At 35.4% G+C, this 24,723-nt stretch overlaps 2 protein-coding genes across 3 annotated transcripts in view; both read right to left on the bottom strand.

The window, feature by feature from the left end:
- LOC116165303 (agrin-like) overlaps positions 1–1,569 on the bottom strand; it is a 150,262-nt gene extending 148,693 nt beyond the window's left edge. For both annotated transcript variants that reach the window (XM_031479607.1, XM_031479610.1), the window contains exon 1: positions 981–1,569. In XM_031479607.1, coding sequence (XP_031335467.1) covers positions 981–1,476 — 496 coding nt within the window. In that variant the 5' untranslated portion in view covers positions 1,477–1,569. The remainder of the gene's footprint in view (positions 1–980) is intronic.
- Positions 1–24,723, bottom strand: part of LOC116165304 (uncharacterized protein K02A2.6-like) — a 70,299-nt gene that overhangs the window by 32,761 nt on the left and 12,815 nt on the right. The window contains exon 4 of the mRNA XM_031479619.1: positions 9,509–9,826. The gene's annotated coding sequence lies outside the window, so the exon portion shown is untranslated. The remainder of the gene's footprint in view (positions 1–9,508; positions 9,827–24,723) is intronic.

The following is a 24,723-nucleotide window of genomic DNA, read 5'->3' as shown; positions in this document are numbered from 1 at the left end:
CTTTTTACATTTCAATGATGCTGTTACAACGTGTTACTACAAGCCAAAAACCATTACTTCATTATAATTTGAATACCTACGTTTACAACCATTCAAGAAATGGTACGAATAGGACGTCGTCCCTATTAACTTTCAATTTTAGAAATACCATGCGAATAAGTCGGTCTGTAACCAAACAATTATGTTTCAATTATTTACAATGTCCATTTCGCACGAGTTGGGCATGGTCAAAGTGGTAACGTAAGAAAGCGATTACCTTGATCACCTTGAGATGGTAATTTACTCGAGTGAGTGCATTAATAATGGGAGAATTTCTTTTTTTATCTGAAAATCGTAATATTAGTCCCGGAAAATCTTGTGCATAAGACTAATTAAAATTATTAATCTGCCCCGGTCCATTTACAAATTATCCAGGGAGGATACGCCGAGGTTAGAGAACCTATCAGGAAATTAAGAAATGAATTATTTGTTCCCGTAAGAGGTTTGAGAATTTCTTAAATTTGTAGCAACCTTGCGTTGTCAACCTTTACAAATGGCACTTCTTAGCCACACACTTTGAAGTTCCATTAAACTTTCCAAGTGGAATATAAAGTATTCAAATCTACTCGAAGGCTTCTGTTCAGTGAAACAAATAAAGGCGAAATTAATGCCTACAACGGAATCAAATAAACTCCCAAATAATAAGAATAATGGATTGTATGATTAATTACCAGATTACATCAACTAAAAGTCGTTCTATAACGACGAATCCCTTTAATGGATTGTTAGCATTAAAGAAATTACGCACCAATAAACGTAATTGAGAATCATCTCGGCAAATTACCCTTACAGTAATGAAAATGTACTGCATACGGGAATGGTAATGAAATGGTCGATGCAGTCGATTTAATTTATGCGCGCTAACGAGGTTAAACTTTCATACCTCCCTTATGGATTTCATTTAACAAATTGCGCGAAATTATTTAAGAATGTGATCCTACCTTTTTTAACGGCGTTATTCACTCGATCCAAATTTTCTAGAGTGACAGTAATGGGGTTAATAGATAGGTGAACATCCGTATCCAACTCCTGTGATTTAAGTCCAATAAAAATCGCGATGTAACGGTATCGCACAACTTGACGGCACTCGGTGCCTTCACCCTCGTGTAAGTTTTTTATCACCCTAAGTTCGTTCGCGTTTTTCAGCACTTCCGAACTTTTAAAAAATCGTTTAACAAGCACTAAAAATGCGATAGTTTTCGTGGTTGCGTTATACTGCAGGTCACTAATAACTTTCCCTGAGAAAACGTAATCTGCATTTTCGATTATGTTTTCCAATTTATAGTCATTCTTTATAATATCTTCGTCGTATTTGCAATATGGGGAGTATAACAGATTCGCAAGGGATTGTCTACGTGCAATTATCCGCGGCAGATCAGTGGCGGCTACCCACAGGGTACAAATGGTTATTGTCCACCAAAGATATGCCGGAAGCATTTCGTGATGTCCACGTCCTTCACGCGGTTAGAAGTACCCTCGGCTACAGGCGCGACATGACTGACTACAGCACTGTTACCGCTCCTTCTTGGACTAGATTAACACTAACATCTCTTCGGATTACTCTATCACGAGGTACTGGGATTGGTTCTTTGAAACACGGCCCACTCATTTAGATTACACATTCACTGGTTACTGTTTACAAATTCAATTCGTTTAATAGGTACTATAGAAAGTTCCGTAATACTTGTGGTGGCTGGTCAGTAGTCAAATCGACCTGCCAACGGTATGGCTCTATTAACCTAAGTAATCGTAAATTATCGTTAAATTTTGACGAAATAATCCAAGAAAAACATTGCATGATTGTCTATATCTTACCTCGTTCTTTCATTATCATCTTTGGCCCATTTGCAAAACCGTGCCAAAACCACCCCATGTTTGTACCTTCCTTGTTGTAGTTTCCAGATTCCTCTTCAAACGCCTATAAAAATTTGGAATGAATAATCATTGCATGTTTATTTTTTGGCAATGTTAGTAACCAAAACGTACTTCTGCACCAATCGCAGACTCCTACGTCTAGCGGCCAATCAGGAGCGTCTTTTCAATGATCAATGTCAAACATCCTTGTTTTGGAGATTGCAAATTCTCGTTTGTCTTTGTGTTAAATTAAAGCGAGACGTATTTTGTTGTTCAAGGGGATATGTTGCACACAAACGCCGAATTCCAAATTATCCAACAATGGCCCAAACTTTTACGTACTTCGCGATGTCGATATTTTTTGGCGAATCTTATAACCTAATAATATAGGTTTATAATCTGCTTTATTGGGGGAAGGGTCATCCACCATTTCGTTTCAACCACTTTTGCTTATCAGAACCCGATTTGGATATTCTGCAATGCCACATCGCGAAGTGGGTAAATCAAAATTTCGGCAATTTTCCGATTTGGGCGTTTGAGTGCAACAAATGCACTCCATGCACTAAATGTAATGGACCAACAATGGGAAACACATAGGAAATACCAATATTGGCAGTTACAATTGAAATGCGAATTAATAAACATTATAAAAAAAATGTAATACTTATTCCACAAAAATATGATATCTATACCGGGTGAATCTTCCAAAACCGAACTTTTGAATATAAATATATTCAAAGACTGAACATAAGCAACGAACATGGGAAAAAGGTTTTTTGCAGATCATTTATAATAACCCCAATTGAAATAATATTTTTCTTCATCTAATGTTGTACGAATTTTTAGTTGTATTTCTCATTTTATCAATAAACCCAATTAGACTATTAGTAAGACAAAAAGAGATTCAAACTTTATTCAATTTCAAATCAATATCAGATTATGACAACTAATTTTTTTAAATGTAAATCACTGAGGAAAAAGTATTTATAATAAAATCCATGCAACCATCGGAGACATTGGAAATGATAACCGTATAACGCCGTATGTACAACTCAAATAATCCTTATTCACTCGACTCACTTACTCTACTCCCTCACAAGCTCGCTCGTGTCGCAAACGGACACTTTCTGAATAATAAGCGTCATAACATGCTCGTTGTTACGCGCAGGCAGCAAACGATTAATTAAGTGGACCGTATTATGGAAACGAAATCTTTCTCGTGCCTTTTCTAAAGAGGAAATTGAAAAGAAATGTACGCAAACGAACTTAATCTATTACTCACAAGTAAAAACATGCAAATGACAAAACTAAGTGTGACCTTATAGGAATTATGTATTCTTGGTGAACAAGAGCAAAATTGAGGTAATAAAAAAATGTAAAAAGGTTTTCGCATGTAACTTTAGCGCATTTTTCATGCATTGATGAGTACTTCCCGAAAGGTAATGTAACGGACTATGTAACGGATATGTTTGCCTTAACTACAAGAATCTGTGGTTAGAATTTCAAAAATATATCTATAGATATGAAAGATGACATTGCGCAGTGCGCACGCACGTCTGATTTTTACAATATACGATATGCTTGTCTTTACTAGAAGCATCTGTGGTCCCTATATTATAGGAGTTAATTCTTGGTTGAGGTGCCAGAGCTATTAGCTACCGAATGCAATATCTTAAACACTGTAGGACTAGATAAGGCCTCGGACAGATGGACGGACGGACGGAGAAAGTGACCATAATAGCGCCTTCCAACATAAAATGCGCTAAAAAGGGAAATTCAGGTAAATTTTCAAGTTAAATGAACATCGCAAACGTAATTGTTATTGGCCTGGTATCTTCAAACTAAGTACAAGACCTATGGCGGTAAGAAACAGTCTGCAAAATTGGAAGAAAGCACGGCTATCCCTTCGTACAAGTTTCAATGCCATCAAGAGTTATTGTCGTTGGATGAAGATCCCTTTGTAGAATTATTCAAGAACGTGCTAATGCGGATCGCAATTTTCTATCGTCGATTTGCTTTACGGATGAATGTGGTAAACGAACGAAACGTGCAAAACGGTCGGAATTTAAACCTTTAGAACGCAATATCCCAAAAAAAAACTAATATTTGAGCAGGTATTTTTTTCGCCCTTTCGACATAAAAATTTCGAAATTTAAATTCACAAAATTATTTAGACTTATTAATTACTCATATTGGCCCTGCACTCAACAAAGTGGCACGTCCAATCCAGGACCTTGTTCCAACAGGCCGGATGTTCATTTCGGAGAATATTTGCGAATAATTCACTTCCAAATCGGCTAATTGTGTTAGTATGACCCCAAAAAAAAAAATATATATATATATTGTCGAAATTTTTATTTAGTCCATAACTTTTGATTGAGAGGTCTGATCGAAAAAGTACGAATCGATTTGGATTCTACGCACCAAAATTAGTGAGAAAAAGTGTTTTTCCGAGAAATTTTGGAGCAGTCGATTTTTGGTAAAAAAGGAAGGTTGTACACTGCCTTTTTTTGAGTCTCTAAAAAAAATTGTCTCAGATCGACCCGGAAACAAATTTTTCTTATAGAACGTGCCCTGTAGAATCCATAATTTCACAGTTCCAAGATTGGGCTACTAGTTCAAAAGTTACAGCCCTTTGAATTTTCTTTCGAAATTGGTTTCTAGTGTATAACTTTGATTGAGAAGTCTGATCGAAAAAGTACGAATTGTTTTGGATTCTACGCACCAAAATTAATAAGAAAAAGTGTTTTCCCGAGAAATTTTGGAGCAGTCGATTTTTGGTAAAAAAAAGGAAGGTAATAACACTGCCTTTTTTTGAGGCCGTAGAAAAAAATTGTCTGAGATCGACCGGGAAAAAACATTTTCTTATAGAGTTTGGCCCGTAGAATCCATAATTTCAAACAGTTCCAAGATTGGACTAAAAGTTACAGCCCTTTGAACTATATATATATATCTCCGGTAACCCTATGTGTGCACACACTTAACCAATAAACGGCGCTAATAGGTCATGGGCCCAGATTTTAAAGCGCATGATTAATCGGTTAATTAAATCAGAAATGGCTGCAAATTACATTGCTAACGAAAGCGGTATTTATCGTAGAAAGCTTCCTAGTTCTGGAAGGGTTGATTTTAACTATAGATCCCTCGTTATATGTTCATATTCGAGATATAAAAAACACGAAAGACCTCTGAACGAAGTCAAAATCATTAATTGATAGTTTCGGGATTTCCACACGTCTGGAAAATTGCTACTCAGTGACGATTTATGTTATCCTCAAAAATGCGCACAGGATTTAAAATGGATGAACCAGGTCTGCCAGAAAGATTTTCACTAATGATCAAGGGAACTGGGCATTCAGGAATAACAATCTCCTCCAATTCAATAAAAAGTGAATTACTGGATATGGAAGTCAGTGTCGAAAAGTTGGAGAGGTTTTTGATTCAAATTATCACGATATCTAGTATCATGGGAAAGCAAAAGGCAACGTACTGTAGCCCTGTCTAGCACCGAGACTAAATACATGAACTGTGAAGCATGCTTGAATCTATCTTCCGAAATATGTACAGATTTGTAGTCCTCTAGTCCTGTATAATGATATCCAAAGTGCAAAAAAGCTGTCTGCAAATCCTGTTCATCATAACAGAACAAACAATATTGATGTACGTTATCAGTTTGACGGTGCCATCTTTTTTATTTCGAAAAATTTCCCTAGAAACGAACAAATGAGCTCCGGATATGCTTTTTAAACGCGAACCATTTTAAAATCCCATTTTCCTCGTTTTGAGCCGCTTTCGCCCTTGTGTAACTTGTTTTACCCTGACATTATTGACTCTTTTTGTATATTACTGATTATCGCGCCATATCTATAGTAGGTTAATGGGAAAAGTTTGGATTGAGAGAACACTATCTTTTATAAATAAATATTTACTCAGAAATAATTGCTTTCGCAAAGATTAAACTTTTATGTAATTTTTAAAGTGCGACTTGGGTGGATTACGACACGCTGTTGGTGCAATTACATATTAATATCTCAGCAATCCCACGATTTCCGATTTCATTCTAAGTTTTCATCTGCTTTGTAACTTAGATCATTTCTTATACACCCACTACCGTTGCGTACTAAATGACAAAATACGCCATTTTTCAAATTCATACATTCGATTCTGGTAATACGAACTTTAGGACACCACTACTACTATCCCGTGCGATCGAAATGCTAGTGAACTTTATTAGTATGAAAAACGTTTATTGCCCTAAACCACAAAATCAAGTTGCCTAAACAGTGTCGTCATTTTCAGACTTTGAAAAGTCATTTGTACAGTTTCTAATTTGACTGCATTTTAAAGCGTAGTTTTGCACCCCCTTTGTATCCACGCGTTCTCACATCAGAGCAACCTTACAACACAGAATCCACCCAGAATACTTGGGATCAGAAGTAATAGAGGATTTTTGATAAACCGTACTAATGTCATTTTTAATCATGTTTATTCTCAGGGATTTCCCTAGGTGGAATATCTTTTCGGGATATTAGTATTAGATATGGAGTGTTATAATAATAATAATTTATTGCTCAACAGATATACATATCCAGTTACAGGACAATATGCCTTATTTGGAGAATGTGCAAGTATTACATTAAAATTTAAAAGAAAAAGAATTAAATGCAATTGAAGTTGAACATAGTAGATAACCTGATTATACATAAAAACAAAACAAAAAAATTCGTATAATAAACTCTAAAGAAAAGAATATATGAAGCAGGGTGATCGTTCATTAACAGATAAATAATTATAAACTATGAATAATAAAGTTAATAACCTGAGCTTATAAATTCACATTTTGTTGTAGTTAGTATATCATAAGGTTGAGAGTAAACGTTACAATTATGGCAAATAGAATACATAGGTGACCGTTTTAGTGTATTTGTCCTAGGTAGTGGGAGATAAAATGTTTGCTTACCACGATAACATTGGCGTGGAATATAAAAGTTAATGTACTTCATTAGTTCCGGAGCATCAATTTTGTTATGCAACAAATTGTGTAGAAACGCAAGTCCAATTTTAGTTCTTCTCAGTTCAAGAGCTTCAACATTAACACGATCCAACAGCTCTACGTTTGTCACAACCTCTTTCTGGATAATACCCATATGTTCTGTAAAACACATATTTGCAAAGACGTCTTTGAACTGATTCAAGAATCGCTTTGTGCGTTTGATATGTTATGGTGTACAGATGTGAAACGTGGACAATTTTATGATTGGAATAAAGTGGTGTGACAGGATTAGGAACAAGCATGTACTAGAAACAATAGGAGAAGGAATATTTTTGTATAACAATTTTGAGAAGACTTGGTCAAGTGCTAAAAAGGAATAGTTTGCTGAAAGACATGATCGAAGGAGCCGTGGAGATGGTAGACGATCTAAAAGAGGGGAAGGATACGTGGATATACAAAGAAAGGCAGTGAAGAAAACTCAAAAAAAGTGGAGCTAATAACCGTTTTTGGAGAATACACATTGGTCTCCTACTAGAAACGTAATACACTTTAGAACCTTTTTGAAATAGTTACAAGTTATGTAACATTGCATTTTTGGGTGTGACTTAACACATTAATATTAAATACAGGGCTTACAATATTTCTAGTGGCTCTAAATGTTTTATGTGCCGATAAAATCGCCAAATACTAGGTACTGGTTGCCACGCCAAAGAATACTTATTTAAATATTACACAAAAAGCTCACCAGACAACGCAACGGTTAGAACTTCCATTTACTCGATAAGTAAGAAGCTTGTGTTTAAATGCCGTATTACAATGTAACGAGGAAAGCGGTTAATTAATAAACAAAGCTACAAAAGATAGACGCTCGTTACGTTTGAGAGCGATTTTCGAAAAAAGTGTGCTAACGAATCCCATATAATTGGTATTGTAACTGAATACAGTTGCGGAGGACGGTATCTACAAGAAAAATTCACTAAAAATAAGGGTAATTATCCTTAGTATTCACAACATACTCGACATATCTTAACCTTTTAAGTGGAAGACCAACTAACTTTTCAATATCGTTAAGTGGGTACTTACAAATTGACGATGTCATAAAAGCCTCCCAGCTTTACGTTAACGTACGACTAGTACAGTTTCAAAAGACTTTTACTGTTTCAGAATATGGCGCAGTGCAATGAAACGCTATGAGCAAATAAAAATGTACTTGTTTGAGTACCAAACAAATCTGTTGTGTACTTAATATTGTTTGATTCGTTCTTTTGGATTTTCCGGACACTGGGATTTCTTGTTTGTTCCGAGAAAACGAATAATAATCATTAAGAAGCTTCAATAAGTCCATTGATAAATACTGCACAGCTTGAGCGGAAATTCTGTAAAAAGCTGTTACGATTGGGAATCTGGGCCATGTAGATTGTAAACGTCATCTGATCTGGTGTCTGGCGAAGTGGTTTCATTTTCTAGAGTATTCGCTATTTGGTTTGTTATAAAAAAATTACTGGTGTCGCGGCTTGCAGCAAGGAAGGAAATGTGCGTTATTATTAAACAAGTTATAGTAAAAAAATCATTTGTTTCATACCATAATTTTACACTTTTGCCATTTATTGGACGTAGAAATTCTATACGCTAAGATGCTTATTATAAAATCAAATTGAAAGGACGTATCAAAGAATATGTTGTGTATGCTGTAACGGTTTAGTTACAGTTACAGGGATTGTAAACCCCACCTGCAAAAAATGAATTTTATTCTCTACGGCACTGCTACAAATTTTACTGTAAGAATTACTTTTTGTAATAATATAAACTGACTCTTACCTTGCGGAAAGTTCATTCTTTATTTCCCCTTATAATCTGAAAGTCAAAACCTGATGCTCTGGTTAGATCCCTTGTTCGAATACTCCACTTTTCTTTACATTGTTCAAGATTTAAAATACGAGTATTGATGTAATTCATTCAACAAATTAATATAGATAAATTTCAACCCCCACCTCGTGAACACGTCCAAAACTCATTATCTAGATTTTTTAATATTCGAAATCAATTCAACACCTAGTACATTTTCCTATTCAAAAGCTTTACACACCTCTGGATACTAAAATAAAGTTTAACCCATACACAAGAATGGTGTCACCAAAATGATTGTGCCCACTTATACAAAAAATTTGTTCAAGGATCTATATCACAATTTGTGAGCTTTCATGGTTACATTGGCGGATTTGCGATTCCGCATGGGATGTTCAAAAAAGAGGTATTGCTAGAACGTACATAATGAAGGATTTCGAAGGATTAATTGGCAAAATTACAATGACCTCTAAGCACACGAACCCTCTGGTCTTAAATTTTGAAAATGTTGCAAACCTGCGCTTCCATTGAAAGATAGATTACGTCTAGGGGGTAGGTTTGAGCATAACGAGAGTGACGTGACTGTTTTGGTGATGGTAGTATCAAACGTGACGTTAGCTGAGTATTGGTCACGCAACTACGAAAATTGGTCTTTTTAATTGCTTAAGGACTGGACATGTATCAGGACTAATACGGAGGATCTACTATTCCTGAACCGTGTAACGGTAACGCTGTAACGGTAGTTTTCTATTCTAGTTTAATAAAGGTTTTACATACCCCACGCTGTTCATCAAAATGCTACGGTGGTTACCTCGTTCTGTTGGGTTCTTGTATTGAATAATTCCAGGTCTAGCCCCTTTCTTCGCCTCAAAAAGTAAATAACTCCAGTCTTTCGTCCACATGATCATGGATTTCAGTGGCTGAATTGATTTACTGGACACATTTTTTATGTGGAATCAAAGACCACACATGCGCAGATGTAGAAGCAAACTATTTAATCAATTTATGCTACTTCATCATAGTGCAATGAAAAGTAAGCATGACGTCGTAAAAACGGTGAGACTTCTTTACACTCGCCTGCGGCTCTTGCACAATCTGTAACAAAAAAGTCCACTTTTACACCACTCTTTACACAATATACTGTTTCAATTTATATGCCATTACTTGTTGTCATATTAGCCTCCAATTTATGTATTATGGCGTTGTAAGAATTTAGTCTCCACGTGAAAGTTGTATGCAAATTTTTCAATCTTTTCGTTTATTTATTTTAAAACGTTAACACGTTTCCTACTATTATAATATAATTAATAAATTTCTTTTATTGGGCGTTACCGTATAACTGAATAATTTACAAATTATGTGTCGGATAAGACTAACGTTTCACATAACAAACACAATAACCGTAAATTAATAATAATAATTTATGAACGATATTGCTACTAAACCTGTCAGTGACGACTAAAATATCTAATCAAACATTATAAGCATTATGTTTGATGTTCCTTTTAAAATATTAATTTTGACATACTTTCGATTATAATTGGTATTAACTGAATTTTCCGTATAATACCAAGATACTAAAAACTGTTATACATACCTCAAACTATAAAGAAACTTCTTGTTTGTAACGGCAATTGCTTTTTTATACACAACAGACGTTATTTCGCTCGAAACACCCAAAATAATGACGGGACATCCTGTATATGAGACATATTTGAATTTTTAAATGCAAGTCCGGTGGGTTATTTACGAATAAGTACAGAGTTTGTTTTTTTGATTGGAATTTTACTTCAGTGTTTGTTTTTCCTCTTAGTAATTTCTTAAATGCGTAATTTTTCGTTTTAATTTTATCGCTTATGAAAATTATTCAATTTAAATAAGGTGTTAGAAGTAACGTTACATCTGGTCGTTTGCGATAAGGAGTTTTATTATCAGGCGAAAAATAATTAACGCACGTATCTGATCGCTGTTAAGATAATTGCGTGCTTTATGTAAGAGAAGCCAGGACGTTTGGCGATTTATTTGAAATTTCATAAAAAAGGAGTTTATCGTAGAAGTGATGGTTCTTTAAGTACTTGAGACGGAAGACGCAGTTCGTCATTTTTTATCATAAATCTGTGTAGAAGCAAGTTAACCAAAGTTGTGTGAGAAATTTAAATAATTAGCAATATTATATATATATATAAAGTGATTTTTTTCGGGATATTAATTATATATATATATATATATATATATATATATCCGAAAGGTGGTAGCATATCATAACCCATGGATATACAACTAGATTCCCCAGAGTCACGAATGCATCAATCCCATTTGCAAAAAAGGAAAGCATGTTTAAAGCCGATGAAAATGATCCTGTTTTGACAGGAGGATATGACCAATACGGATACCATACAGAAGCAAGTAAACCCACATGTTTACGTGTCACGAATTGGATGTATAACAACAATAAGCATAATGCTAGTCCCGACAATTCACCAACACACAAAGCCACCACCAAGGGACCATCCCCAAGACACACTACCTTCTTGCTGGCGGCCCAAGATTTTCATTTAGAACAGATTTAAAGCGATCTCCAGTGTTAGAGGTAAGGTTTTAATATTAACGAAGAACGTCCTCTAATAAAGAAGAGATGGATTCGAAGGCCGAAAGTGCAATTGAAATACCGACGGAAGTTAGCGCGGATTTAGTACCCGGTTCAGACATACCTACCCGAAGAAAAGAAAGAAGAGCTATCCACAATGGGGCTGATGAGCCTACCGGAAGGGCATTTTTCTGCGCTTATAGAAGCGGTAATTGAAACAAAGGCGGAATTGAACACTGAATTAAAGACCGAATTGAGCATCAACTAAAGCCCAAAAAAATCTTCGCGTACCAAAATTTCAGTACATATTTTTGAGTTATTACTTTGCTATACCTACAATGCAACTAAATGGAAGGTGTACCAATGCGATTATTATTATAAAATCGCATGACGCCAAGTGTTACGAATAGTTGAGTTTATGTTTATGCGCAATCGCATTTTTGTTTATTCTATGTATGGGAAATTTCATTCGTTGTAATGATGTTGAATAAAGCACCAGTATTCATGCAGTTTTGCGATATTTTGATCTGTGATTGAAAAGCACGAAACCACCACACAGAAAAATTACATGGTCCTTCGAGCCGGATTGATATTCAGTCAGTAGATCAAACTCAACTATTCGCAACACCAAGTGACATAGACAAATTTCTTCCTTGGAGCAAAACTTGGGAAGGTGAAGAACAATAAGGAAATACGTCGACAGTTTGGCAACTGCCAAAGAGGCCACAACCACAATAAATCATGATAAAGGGGCTGATTTTGGCAATATTCAAATTAACGTGGCCATGCGGTAAATGTCAATTTGGGTGAGCGCTGAAAATGTGAACTAAAGTGGTGCTGAAGAAGATAAAATGCGAATGTGTACATCAATTTCCAGATGGTACAATTCCAAAATATTGTACAGTTATAATAGCGGAATAGCATCCATTACCAATTAAACGTAATTCTTTATCAGTGTAATGAAAGGTATATTTTACCTGAAGATATACGGCATACCGATGTTATCGCTTACGAAATTTTGTATCTGCGTTAGCACCATCATTGTAGATGCTAGAAGTTTACAAATAAAGCTTTTAGTTCTCCAATTTATCGTTTATAGACTACATTAAAGAGTGGAATACATTAGCATGAACGGTGCATCAATCACCATAATATTTTAAATGAGCTTAAATATACAGCCTTGCGGTTTGGAAACATAAATTCTTTAATTATGTATAAATTAAAAGCAATTGTAGGGCGGGGTTGAACAGCGATGCAGTAGCACTTTGAGGAGTCAGGAAATTGTGTAAAATTAAGATGGGCATTGAAAAGGGATTCTATAGCAGACCTCAGTATCCAGCATTTAAACCGTTTTGTTAAAACGGGTTTCGGCCGCATAGAGCAAGACCTTCTCATATTGCCAACTCTATCTCCCTCCTTTTGCTGTACTACCGAAGTTGCCACATATCAATCACGGCCAATTAGGTTTAATTCGGGCATAGTAAATAGTAATTAACCTACCGTCATTAAATGCAGACACATCAATTATCGGAAACATAATGCGTTTAATACCAAGTTTGCATACAGTCGATTTCAAGCTTGTTAATTGATCCTTACAATTACATCTCCTTATCACACACTGCCATTCTATTTGTAAACTCCATAAAACGTCCATGTTCGCTGACATTCCCAATACCGTTCAGAAGCACGTTGTGATGGTAAACGAATTGACTATCATCAATTTTTCCGCACCGCATACGACTTTTTTTCCCTTATTTCAATAACGCCGAACACTTTCATTAATCTTAGTCCTTCGCTTATCCTGACCAATTGTGAATAATTGTACCATTTAGACACTTTTATTTGTAAAGTTGTGTAAATGTCAATGATGGCCAAATGAATTAGAAAGCTGCTTTACTTGACAATTCTATAGGTCCTGCTCGTCATTTTTCATTAGGAAGCGTTTGTTTTTGAAAATCTCTACTGTCATAACTGTCATCCAATTAATCTCTTTCATATTCCGTTCTACCAGAAGCTGTTCTGCTCAAAATGATTTGGGAAACGAAGACATCTGGTCGTAACGGATGTTACAAATACTTCTTCTACTCCACTCTACCTCTGGTTCAGCTTCATATATCTTAATTAAATTGGGTGTGGTTCTTGTTGTGTATTATATAAATAAATGTGCTTCGGCCAGCTGTTAGTTAGTAATCCTCTTCTGGCATCTTAAGGAAAAGGGTAAAAGGTTAAATAATAATTCAATAATCTTTATCAAAATATGAAAGGGTTCTTTAAGGTATATCTTTGCTGCAATAGAATTATATATATATATATATATATATATATATATATATATATTTTTCATGGTGTATTTTATTTATTTTATTTTTTTTTTAATTGATTGATTTTTTCGTAGAACTCAATAAATTTAATTACAAAGTTAAAAATTTTTAAAGATCAAATATTCATAACAAATAATAAATTTCTTCCATGGGGATCGCAGTTGGAAGCGTCCCCATTACACTTGCCGCATTGCCACGTTGTATAGCAATACTGATTTTTTGTCTTAAATAACTAGTAGCTCGAGGTTCTCCAGTAATACTGGCAATACGTTTTCCTAAACATTCCACAAAATTACGAGCCTATATATATATATATGTATATATATATATATATATATATATTTATTTATAAATGGGGGTTTGAAGAGAAACATTACGTTCCTGTAAAGAAAAATGTTAACCATTACTTTCATCCTCAATTGGTATTGTTAAATATTAATTTAGGGAGTATAAAGTAAGCGGAAAAAAGGGGTTCGAGGTGACTACCGCCCCTGCCCTGTCGAATTTCAGTTATTTATTGCTTTCATAAGCTAGGAATTGAGTTTATTTACAGTTCCTCATTGCAAAGCTCATGTTTTGAACATGGAGAACACATTGGTTCCAGAAAATCAAAATACAAACCCTACAGTCGAAATGAATCGTAATGGTAACACTGTCAAAAAGGGTAGTTTACCATATTCTGCAGTAGTAAGGTCACAGTCGTGCCCGGAAAGCGACCAAGTGGTATTTTTTCCAGTTATTGGCGGTTACACTAAAAACCAATATATTATGGTGGTTGTTCACATTATTCAGTCTAAAAATATCATTTACGTCACGTATCTCAAATGGCAGGATATGTGCATATTTTGCAAATTGAGAACTGGTTGATAGCTTCATGAGAAGAGAGAAAGGCATAATCATAAGAGACGCTCGCCGGTTAATCAACACCAGAGAAACGGCTAGTTTTATCTAATATTTCAAATGAAATTATTATACCGTTGAAATTCCAAATTCTATCCTAATTAACATTCTCGAATATGTTTATCCTCCAAAGAGTTAAGGTGTTTCACTTGTAACTAGGTAGGCCACGTTGCAGGAGAATGTCAAAAAAAAAAAGACACTCAATCTACTCAAAATTCAATAAGTTTACTCTTAGGATCAAATTTAGATGAATCCGAGCCTAACTCTGCAAATAGGAAGGTCAGTGCACCACATGGAACAATTAAATGAATGTTGTTCAAGAGGAAATTACAAGCGCACACCTGCTCTCCTCCAGCCCATCACAGTTAAACTCTACATCACACGTTAATTTCCTTAATAAACTTTTGTTTAAAAAACCAAAGGCAAAAAACATCGATAAACATGAGGATGAACTATTCTATGAGGAGTTCGAGGCGCTGCTTCCAGAGAGCGATGAAGTTTTATAATACTCCAAATCTTCTGAATATATCACTTGAAACGAATTGACGTCATACAGAATAAAGCCCTGTCTGACTTTAATAGAGATCTACGTCATAAAACTCAGCGGTTAAATATGTTATCAACGGTTGACCTTACGGGATGTATTGGGTCAAGAAACCATCTCCCTTATTAGCAGACGCATTCTGTAAAACATGGCAGTAGCTATCTATATACGGGAGAAATGACAGCGACTTTTTTCAATCGTTTAGGACTCCACATGTCCATATTTCCTCCAATACAACGGTTCTGAGGAACATGATACTCAATTGTTTAACTCTATAGGAGAGCAATTTGGTAATACCGCTATTATTTTTACGGATGGTCCCCGAAATCAATCGGGAGTAGGTTGCGCTTTCTATAACGCCTCCAATCATCAATTGTTTCAACTGCATAACCTAACGTCTGTATATTCTGCTGAAGTGTCAAATGACAATCGTTGTGCTAATGTCTGAATGTACATGTGCTGAAGTACATTGATATATATGATAAATTCCATAACTAGTGTGTCAATTTCTTTTTTACGTGAGAAGAAATTGGCGTCGTTTGATCGGCGTGCTTTAAGATTGCGATAATTGAAGAGATCCTCTTTAGAGATCAAGCTAGTTTGGCTGGTTTATTTTTATTTTATTGTCAATCTGAACTTCGCTTTGCACTAACTTTTTCTCTTGTTCATTTTCTTTATGGTTAATTAAAGGCAATATAATTATCATTATTAATTCCAGTTTTTTCCCGTGAGTGAAAATGAAATTGTTTTATTCTACTCATTTGCTCGACCCACATTATTCTTTTTATGTATAGAGGGGACTATTTCTTTTTTAACGTGGAGAATAGCTGCGAGCAGCCCCAGAGGGTCCCAATTTCTTGTCTTGGTATTATGTTGAAACCAATGTGAAGCAAACCGAAGATTTGTCCTGATATCTTGCGTTTATTTTTCTTAATATACTAGGCCATAGCATTTTTTTCAGTATTTCTCCGGGTATGTACAGGAGAATGTCTTCAATAACAATTAACGATAATACTACAAAGAATACTAGACTAGAGCAATTCCATACCTTCATTTTAAGTGCACCACTTCTATTAAATATAAAAAAACAAACTTTTAAATAAATATAATTTTTTAAGAATAGTCTGGACTCTGAAAAAGAGAGACTTAATCTTTACTACGTTTTATCATCTTTTCTTTTTATAATGTTGTAGCAGTGCAAACTAACAGCCGTTCTGAGACTTCTTTTCCACTAAGCAAGGGATTAATTTCGTCAGCTAAAGTTTGAACAAAATCATTACTAACTGTAAATGCAAGTGCATTCGCAGATCCGGAATATGACTACTATAAATTCACGCAAACCGCCAAGCCGAAGAATTTTGAGATATGAGATGCTAAGTTTCCTTCTACCGTATTGCTTGAAAAGCAGCTAGTGTTGTGTTGATTTGCTGCAATTCATCCCTTATTTTCTTGGGGACTCATATTTGATTAACTTAAACATATATTGTGTTTTTGTAGCTGTCTTATGTATAGCAGTAATGTGATTTCATTTGGTCTTTATTTTGAAGTGCGTGGAGTTTCAGTATAAGCTACCAAACCAATCCACATTTACAAATATCTATACCCAGATTCTAACTAGGCACCCTAATTACCGCAATTAAACTTCCGTGCCACTGCGCTACAAGAATCAACCCGTTTTTCTCTATATCTTCTTTCTTATATACATGCTGTATTTCACGTCATCCTTTGTGGAAGTCCTCCACATGGATTCTTTGAACTCTCTCTATCTCTAGTCAAAATGTGGTGCTGAACCACCATGTGTGATATATTGTTGCAAGACACCTCAGTCAATGCATAGGGTGGGCTGGGTAATAATTATATCTACGGATAAGCTCGTAAACTTATAATTATTCTTCCTTCAGGTCAGTCTATTAATTTTAATTTTCCTTCGCTTGTGCTTAATATAATTATCACATTGTAGATGTTCAGAGTAAGAAAGGTGATTTTCTTTTGCCGAAAAATATAACTAATATAGATCCTTGACAAGTATACCAATAATACCATTATAACAATATAACCAAGTAAGAGTAAATACTAAGTAATTAATTATATATAATTAGGTTTTAGACCCAATATATCTATGGGTTTGTTATAAAAGTTAAAAACGTGTTGGAGGAAGATGTCCAACTCGCGGTATTTCGTATTTGTTCTATACTCACCCCTGCTCTGAACGCGGCAGAGGTTGATGCGTGACGTACGCTATGAGCTGTTAAACGTCTTTTTCATCCAATGGCTTATAGTTTGTGCCTACGCGGCGTCTTTCGGAATTCCCTTTTTCAGAAATGTCCTCCGAATAACTTCCCCGCCACCAGGGAAATTTCCTTGTGAAGCGGATGGCTTCCCCTAAAAGGGGAAGTAAGTAAATGTCTTTCTGGTTGATGAATAATTTATTGAATAGTGGAAACCACGACTGAGTTAGATAATAAGGAACAATTACGATTCGTAGTGCCTTATGTTGTATGATTTTTTGCAATACTCTTGCCATAATAGAAAGAGGAGGAAAGGAATAGAAGTAATACTTCGACCAGTCTGCTGTAAAGCATCAGGACTCCGGATCTGGAAACCATGAAATAAATTTGGGGCATTTATTATCTAGCCTAGTAGCAAAAAGGTCTACTTCAGGGCATCTAAATTATTTGAGAGAAAGTAACCTTTATGTCGAAGTTTTAGAGCAGTTCTGTAGTCCTCAAATTTAAAATGTGGGGCAGTTTTTTTTTAGTATAAAACCTGTTTTCCCCATTCGGTTTCTTAGTTAAAAAATAAGGAGATATAAATTAACCTTTTATTGGACAACTACTCTCAATATAGCCTATTTTCAGTAACACTTGTAAGGAATGTTCATATGCTTTTCTTTGAGCTTGCACAAATTTTACCAATGGATCAAATATTTGTTTAGGTTTTGAATAGAATTGGACCCAACCCAAGACCGTGACATGTTAAAGGTTCAGGTTTAATTATACTTTGTACCGAAATATTCATTTTCCCAACATCGCGCGATATAATTAATGGCAAAAACAAAGGTAGCAATTTATTATAACCCTCATGGGTTAAATAAAGGCTTTTAGACGAGAAAAACTGTCAACTAATAAAAATGGCATCACCCGATTTCCAATAGCAGTTTGTCTACTGAAATACCGAAGGATAAATTAGTTTGGAATTTGTAACCTTCCAACATACTACACATAAGAAATTCCAACGCAAATGAAAGTGCGCCAGAACCATTCCCACACAAAAACTAAAATACAATTAAGTCGCCCAATTACAACCGTTTTAAATACCACCCGGTATTTAAAATTATTGTCAACTGAAGAAATCCCACGATTCCGTTTCAATGTTCTTTTGGGGAAGAACGCACGTTTTCCCTTTACAACAGTTAATATATAATTAAAAACAGCCTACCTGTAGACTCATGTTTCTGCACTGTTTCTTAAGGTTTTATTTCACCCCTTTTATCACGGGATGGAGAAGCACGGGATCGTTTAGGCCGGTATGTTGCACTGACGAACATGAAAAACGGAATGAGTATCGCACCGGTTTGGAGACAGATAGCAGGTATACAGGCAGTTTTTTTTGGTTGACTGATAATTTCGTACTGACGAGTATGTTTCACGGAAACTGCAATATAATAATTATATAAAAGACAAGCAAAGGAAACTTTTTCGTTTGTACGTTCTACGTACGGGAACTACTAAAATTATTTTAAACAAAGAATTGTCTCCTAATCAAAAACTCGGTCCTCTAGTTTATATGATCGTGTTGAAACCTAATTAAGAGCATTAAGTACTCTTGGAGTGCCACACTGATACATGTCATGCCAGAAGATTTTTTAAGAGATTGACAACGATCACCACAGCTTTCGCTGGTGCTGGTGGAACATTAAAAACAAGATTAGATGGTTGAATGTATTTTATAAGGTCTGAGGTGCAAAATGATGAGTTTTTATCTCAGACTGATAATAAGGATAAGAATCCCAAATTTAAAAGAGTGAGCCGTTTCCAACTGCAGGGGTGTATTGAGGGTATATGATGCAAATACCATGCAAACAAGCACGCCCACATTTAAAGAAGAATTTAGATATCGATCAAAAACGCATCAACAGTGTAGCTAACAAACTACAACAAGATGGTCTATTTGATGACTATTTTATTATCTGCAAAACACCCTTCGTAACAAAATTAACTTTTAATATTCATCAAAAATCATCACATGCTGGTGTTCACACACTGCTCGATATACCAAGAGAACACTATTATGGATGGCCGTCATACTGTTAAAAGCGTTATTTCCAACTGCATTCCACGCAACCGTCACTCAGTGAACAAAATAGACAAAAACAGCCCCCCTTACATTTTAAGAGAGTTCGTGACGCTGCCATATTTAAAGTTATTTATGTGGACTTAGCTGAACCTTTGATTTTAAAAGAATCTCAAAAAGGTTGGTATGCCAAGTACACATAATTCCACTAATTAAACTCTGCTCATTCCTTTTGAGAACAATAGACACAGAATTTTCCTATCTACGGACAAATTAAAAATTAAAATTATTGAGCAGAGATATTTGTCTGTAGTTTGTAATGTCCGTTTGATCTCCCGATTTCAGGATTGGTATCACTTTAGCGCACTTCCACATTACCGGCAATCCCGACGTCCGAATAATAAGGTTAAATAAATGGGTTAGAGGTTTTACTAAGATCGGCCAACAATCCTTTATATGGAACGATGGAATTCCATCCAATCCAGCCGTGCTTTTTGACTTAAATTGCTTAAGAGACTTGATGACAGCTTCCTCACTAACTAAAGTAAAGCACATGTAGTCTAGTGATTTGTTGGGCAGCATTTCGACCGTATTCATTAGTGGTGTAAATATTTCTAGCAATTCCATTAACAATGCCTTCTGGAGAAGCCAAAATTTCAGTACCAAATCCCATTTCCCCTGGAATCCCCGTAGTTTCATGGAATTAACAAGTCGGCATAATGCGTTTGGATTTTGTTTCAAAGTTTGATTTTATTGTTTAACATAGGAAAACTGCGTGATAAGAAATGCAAATATTTAGGTTGAATTTTAGAATTGACCAATTTGTCATCACGATTTATAACCCTAGGTGGTCACATATACCTATTTGGTATAAGTAGTTAATTTGATTTTAATCTGATTTTATAATTTGCATATCTGAAATGAGACTAAAATAATGTCTCTTAATTACAACTCGTTTGGCAGTTTTGGAAGAGCTGTTGAGATATAGGCAAATTGGTTTTTGATAAAATGATTGATGTTATTTCGTAAGACACTATAACGTCAAATATATACCGTTACTGAAGGAAACCTGCTTGTGAAATATTTTAATGGATTGGTTTTAGAATTAATGCCGTACCAATAAACTATTAAAATACACAATATTTGATATTATTAATGATGGCGCCAAATCACTACTCCCAAGATAGTAATGAAATGAGTAATTGCTATTACAGCTGATATATTACAACCAGATGTGCACGGCATTAAAACTTAATACGTTCTTCATTTTTGTGTCACAACTGAGAATCTTGAAGCATGTAGGTTTGCGGGCGCATGTTAAGTACTCTATTTGTTTAGGTGCAATGGAGACGCATTTTAAAATTTCAAATGGCATCTTTATTTTTTGTGTTCTGTAGTCGCGTTCTTGGCCTGAACGTCCAATAAGTAATAAAATATGCACTTATAACTCCTACATAGTTTTATCCTTGTCTCTCACGCCTTTCATCAAAGCGCCATCGTTCGCACATGTGCATTCTTTATCACGCTATTCGCTTAGCGCAAGTAGCAGATGGTCATTTTTGGGATATAAGTATATTCACAGTGTGAAGAGTAATTGGGGCGAATTGCGATCATCCTACATTAGTCTTAAGCTTCCGGCTGCTAGTAAAACAGATACCTGGCCTAAGGCAGTGCTTAAGCGTGAGAAGACGCGCGCACGGGGAAGAGATAGACTGCACACGTCGCACGAACCACGCCGCCGACATGGTTTCTCTTGCCACTTAATGATTTGTCGCGTGGGAAGAAGTGGAAAGTAGTATATTATAATAGAAAAATATTGAAAGTATTGAACATTTTATTGGACTACATTTGTATTGTCTGAGCCGTCCAGCTGGTCAAAACCGCAAGTGTACGAACTGCAGTCTTAAAACATTTTGGCGGTGCGTTTACTTTGATAATCCGCTTACTATAAACTCCCGGAAGGTCATTTTATCCCACATTTAACTTCGTGGTGCACTTTTTTGCGTGCCCACGTCATCGTCGATTGAATCCGATTTTTAAATTACAAAATAGTATAACAATTTGCTCAATGTCATCGGCAGACGGTACCTCAAGTTACTAAGTACCCTTGTGTTAGTAAGGGGCCAACGGACCTGTCCTTTCCTCCCAGCCTCTACGTAGGAAAACAATGACACGACACGACATGAAGTACTAGACTTCTTAAATGGTAAAGTAAAGCATTTGTCCGCCAATTAGCTTTAACGTGTCATTCTACACGTGTTGGACAATGGACGAGCCTGTATGAATGCAATTCGGGTATTTCACCCCCAAGATATTTCGCACTTTTCGCTTACGAATAATTTGAAAGAGTAATTTCTCAGAACACATGATGAATTGAAGTAAAGTATTTTCAAGATGGCGCCACTTCCGCAAATACCGGAAGTAGCCATCAACTTTGTTATTTTAAATAGGAACTCCCTATTTTTCTACATTTTCGAATTCTACGTCGAATTTGGAGTACAACGATACCCCAGAGTTGACCCTTTATTTTAATATGAGAAGAGTCCTATGAGAAGACAAAACCATGCAATGAAGAATCGTTCAAAATAAAAATCACGACATATTTAATAAAGTTTTAATCTACGGATTTAATGAAGAAACTCAACAATTGAAAATACATCAAATAAATATCGAATATCTGCATTTTAAATATTCCTCCCTCTTGGGTTAAACATGTTTCTAGCCTTTTTACATTTCCACGAGTTGCCCTTTGGGTCTGTTGAGGTGTTAATGAATTGAAAGCATCTCTAACTCGTCCCATACCAGCTTTTTGTTGCTGATGGTGTAGCATAAACCATATCTTTGATAGTTCCTCAAAGATAAGGTCTAGGGGCGTAAGATCGGGTGAACTCGGGTCATAAATAAACGATCCAGTTATCATTAAAGATTCGCTCCAGATAATCTGAAATTACATATCTTGTTGGTAAAAGGTACTGGCCAATTCTTCAAATGGAATACGGCGCCTAAGACTTTTCCGCATTCAAATTTTCATTGTGAAATGAGTAACATAATATTCGATTTCTTTTTGTGGCACAAAAAACATTAAACCATGTTATTTGATGGTGCAGGCCAAAAACACTTATTTCTTCTTCAGAGTCTACCACGGGCGTTCTTTTTTGTATTTGTGTCTGAAACATACCGTTATTCCTGTAATTTTTGTAGTAATTTGCGAATTGTAGCCTCTGCGGGTAGCGCCTTGTCAGGGTATCTTTGAAAAAAGACGGCAAGTCCTGGCCGCTAGTCGATTTCATTCACCGTGTATTAATATTAAATTTTAAAAAACTTCATTAGTGTAAGTGAAGAAAAAAATGGGAGGTGCCATTTGAAAAAATGGAGTTTCGGAAATTTAAAAGGTTAGAGCTTTTAAAAAGTGACGTAATCTTACTTTTTTGGACGGTTACTTATACCAAAAGAAAATTCGTTCTTTCCTTAATAACGCCGTGAAAACTGTTTTGCAATATCTCTTACCGTTTTCCAATAATGAATTTGTAAAATAACCCAAGCAAATGTAATTTTTGAAAAAACTTGAATATCGACGGAACCCTTCGAACAAAGGGCTAACTATCGTTGTACTCCAAATTCGACGTAGAACCCGAAAATGTAGAAAAAATAGAGGGTTCCTATTTAAAATAACAAAGTTGATGGCTACTTCCGGTATTTGCCGAAGTGGCACCGTCTTGAAAATATTTATCACTTATCACTTTAGTTTCATTTCAAAGGTTCTCCATATCTTTCTAACTGACGCTCGTCAAGAATGACCCTGTACAATGTACGCAACTAAAAGGGCGAAGTTCAGATGCTAGTGACGAAATTCACCCACAAGGCTTGCTCTACCACTGAACCCTATAATTTCATATCTTATAACTATCAATTGAAAAATTATAATTAAAACCATTTATCTTGTACGAGTGCAAAAAAGTAATATCTTATTTGAATCGAATACATACATTATTCATTGTTGAAAGATGAAATCATAAAATGCTAAAGAAAATTTCTATTGAAAGAGGAAAAAGAGAAAAAACAAAAGAACCGTATTCTGTAACAAAACTGATACTAATATGATTTAAATTGATTACGAAAGATTTTGAAAATTGTGAGTGTAACTGAATTTTAAAGGACCTAACAGATAACTTTTTTATATTACTCGGCAAATCATTATACAGCTTCGTAATATTATTTATTTATTTATTTGTTTAACCAGACACCATACAGAATAAGAAAATTCCAATTACATGACACTGGGGTTCTGAACATACATTTGGACTTAAGGTTTAACTTGATTTATTAAGCGGCAGAGCAAAGCGATGCAAGCTTTATAGGGAAGTCGATGGGGTCCGTCTGTCCGTCCGGTAACACGATAACCGTCAAACGCTTGGACCGATTTGGTTAAAACTTTGCACAGTTGACCTATGTGCCACATGTAACAAGTCTATTGAAAATGGGTCAAATCCAATGACCCTGTAGGCAGGGCGGCAGCCAGGGGTACGCGAGCGCAGGCTCAGCCTGTCCTGAAGAATTTTAAGCCTGCCTAGCCAGATTTCGGAATTTACCTTTGTAATTTACGAGTCTGCTAAAAATATATAATAACACAGAAAATTATTACTACTGATGATGCTGCCGTTATCAATTAAACGAATATATCTATACATAACATGTGGTAGGTCATTTTGAAAAATTTATGGTTTCATTTTAGATAATGTTATTGTATTTGTTTTTAAACAAAATTGACACGTATGTGCACAAACCTAGTAAATTCTGAATTTTTTGTTAGTTTGCCGAGTCGTTATTTGCAAAATAAAAAATTTAAAAAGTGCTTGTGAAAATAAAGCCCGTAAATTTTCTAGTTGTAGCCTGTAAGTCATTTTCAAGGACAAATAACGGAATGACAGTCTCGTTTATTTTAATATTTTTTATTTCATTGATTGTCCTGAAATTTTGCATTACATTTACACGCATTGGTGTACTTGGGGCACTTGGAGTGGGTCTTCCTATTTCGGTGAATTACACTGATGTCTGATGATCTCACCTTACCGCTTTTTATATATATATATATATATATATATATATATATAGTTCAAAGGGCTGTAACTTTTGATTTAGTAGTCCAATCTTGGAACTGTTTGAAATTATGGATTCTACGGGCCAAACTCTATAAGAAAATGTTTTTTCCCGGTCGATCTCAGACAATTTTTTTTTCCGCCCTCAAAAAAAGGCAGTGTATAACATTCCTTTTTTATCGAAAATCGACTGCACCAAAATTTCTCGGGAAAACTCTTTTTCTCGCTAATTTTAGTGCGTAGAATCCAAA

The sequence above is a fragment of the Photinus pyralis genome, unplaced genomic scaffold (genome assembly GCF_008802855.1).
Source record: "Photinus pyralis isolate 1611_PpyrPB1 unplaced genomic scaffold, Ppyr1.3 Ppyr1.4_LG3a, whole genome shotgun sequence".
Taxonomy (NCBI): Eukaryota; Metazoa; Arthropoda; class Insecta; order Coleoptera; family Lampyridae; genus Photinus; species Photinus pyralis.
The sequence above is the reverse complement of the archived record's forward strand: the minus strand, read 5'-3'. Positions and strand labels throughout refer to the sequence as shown.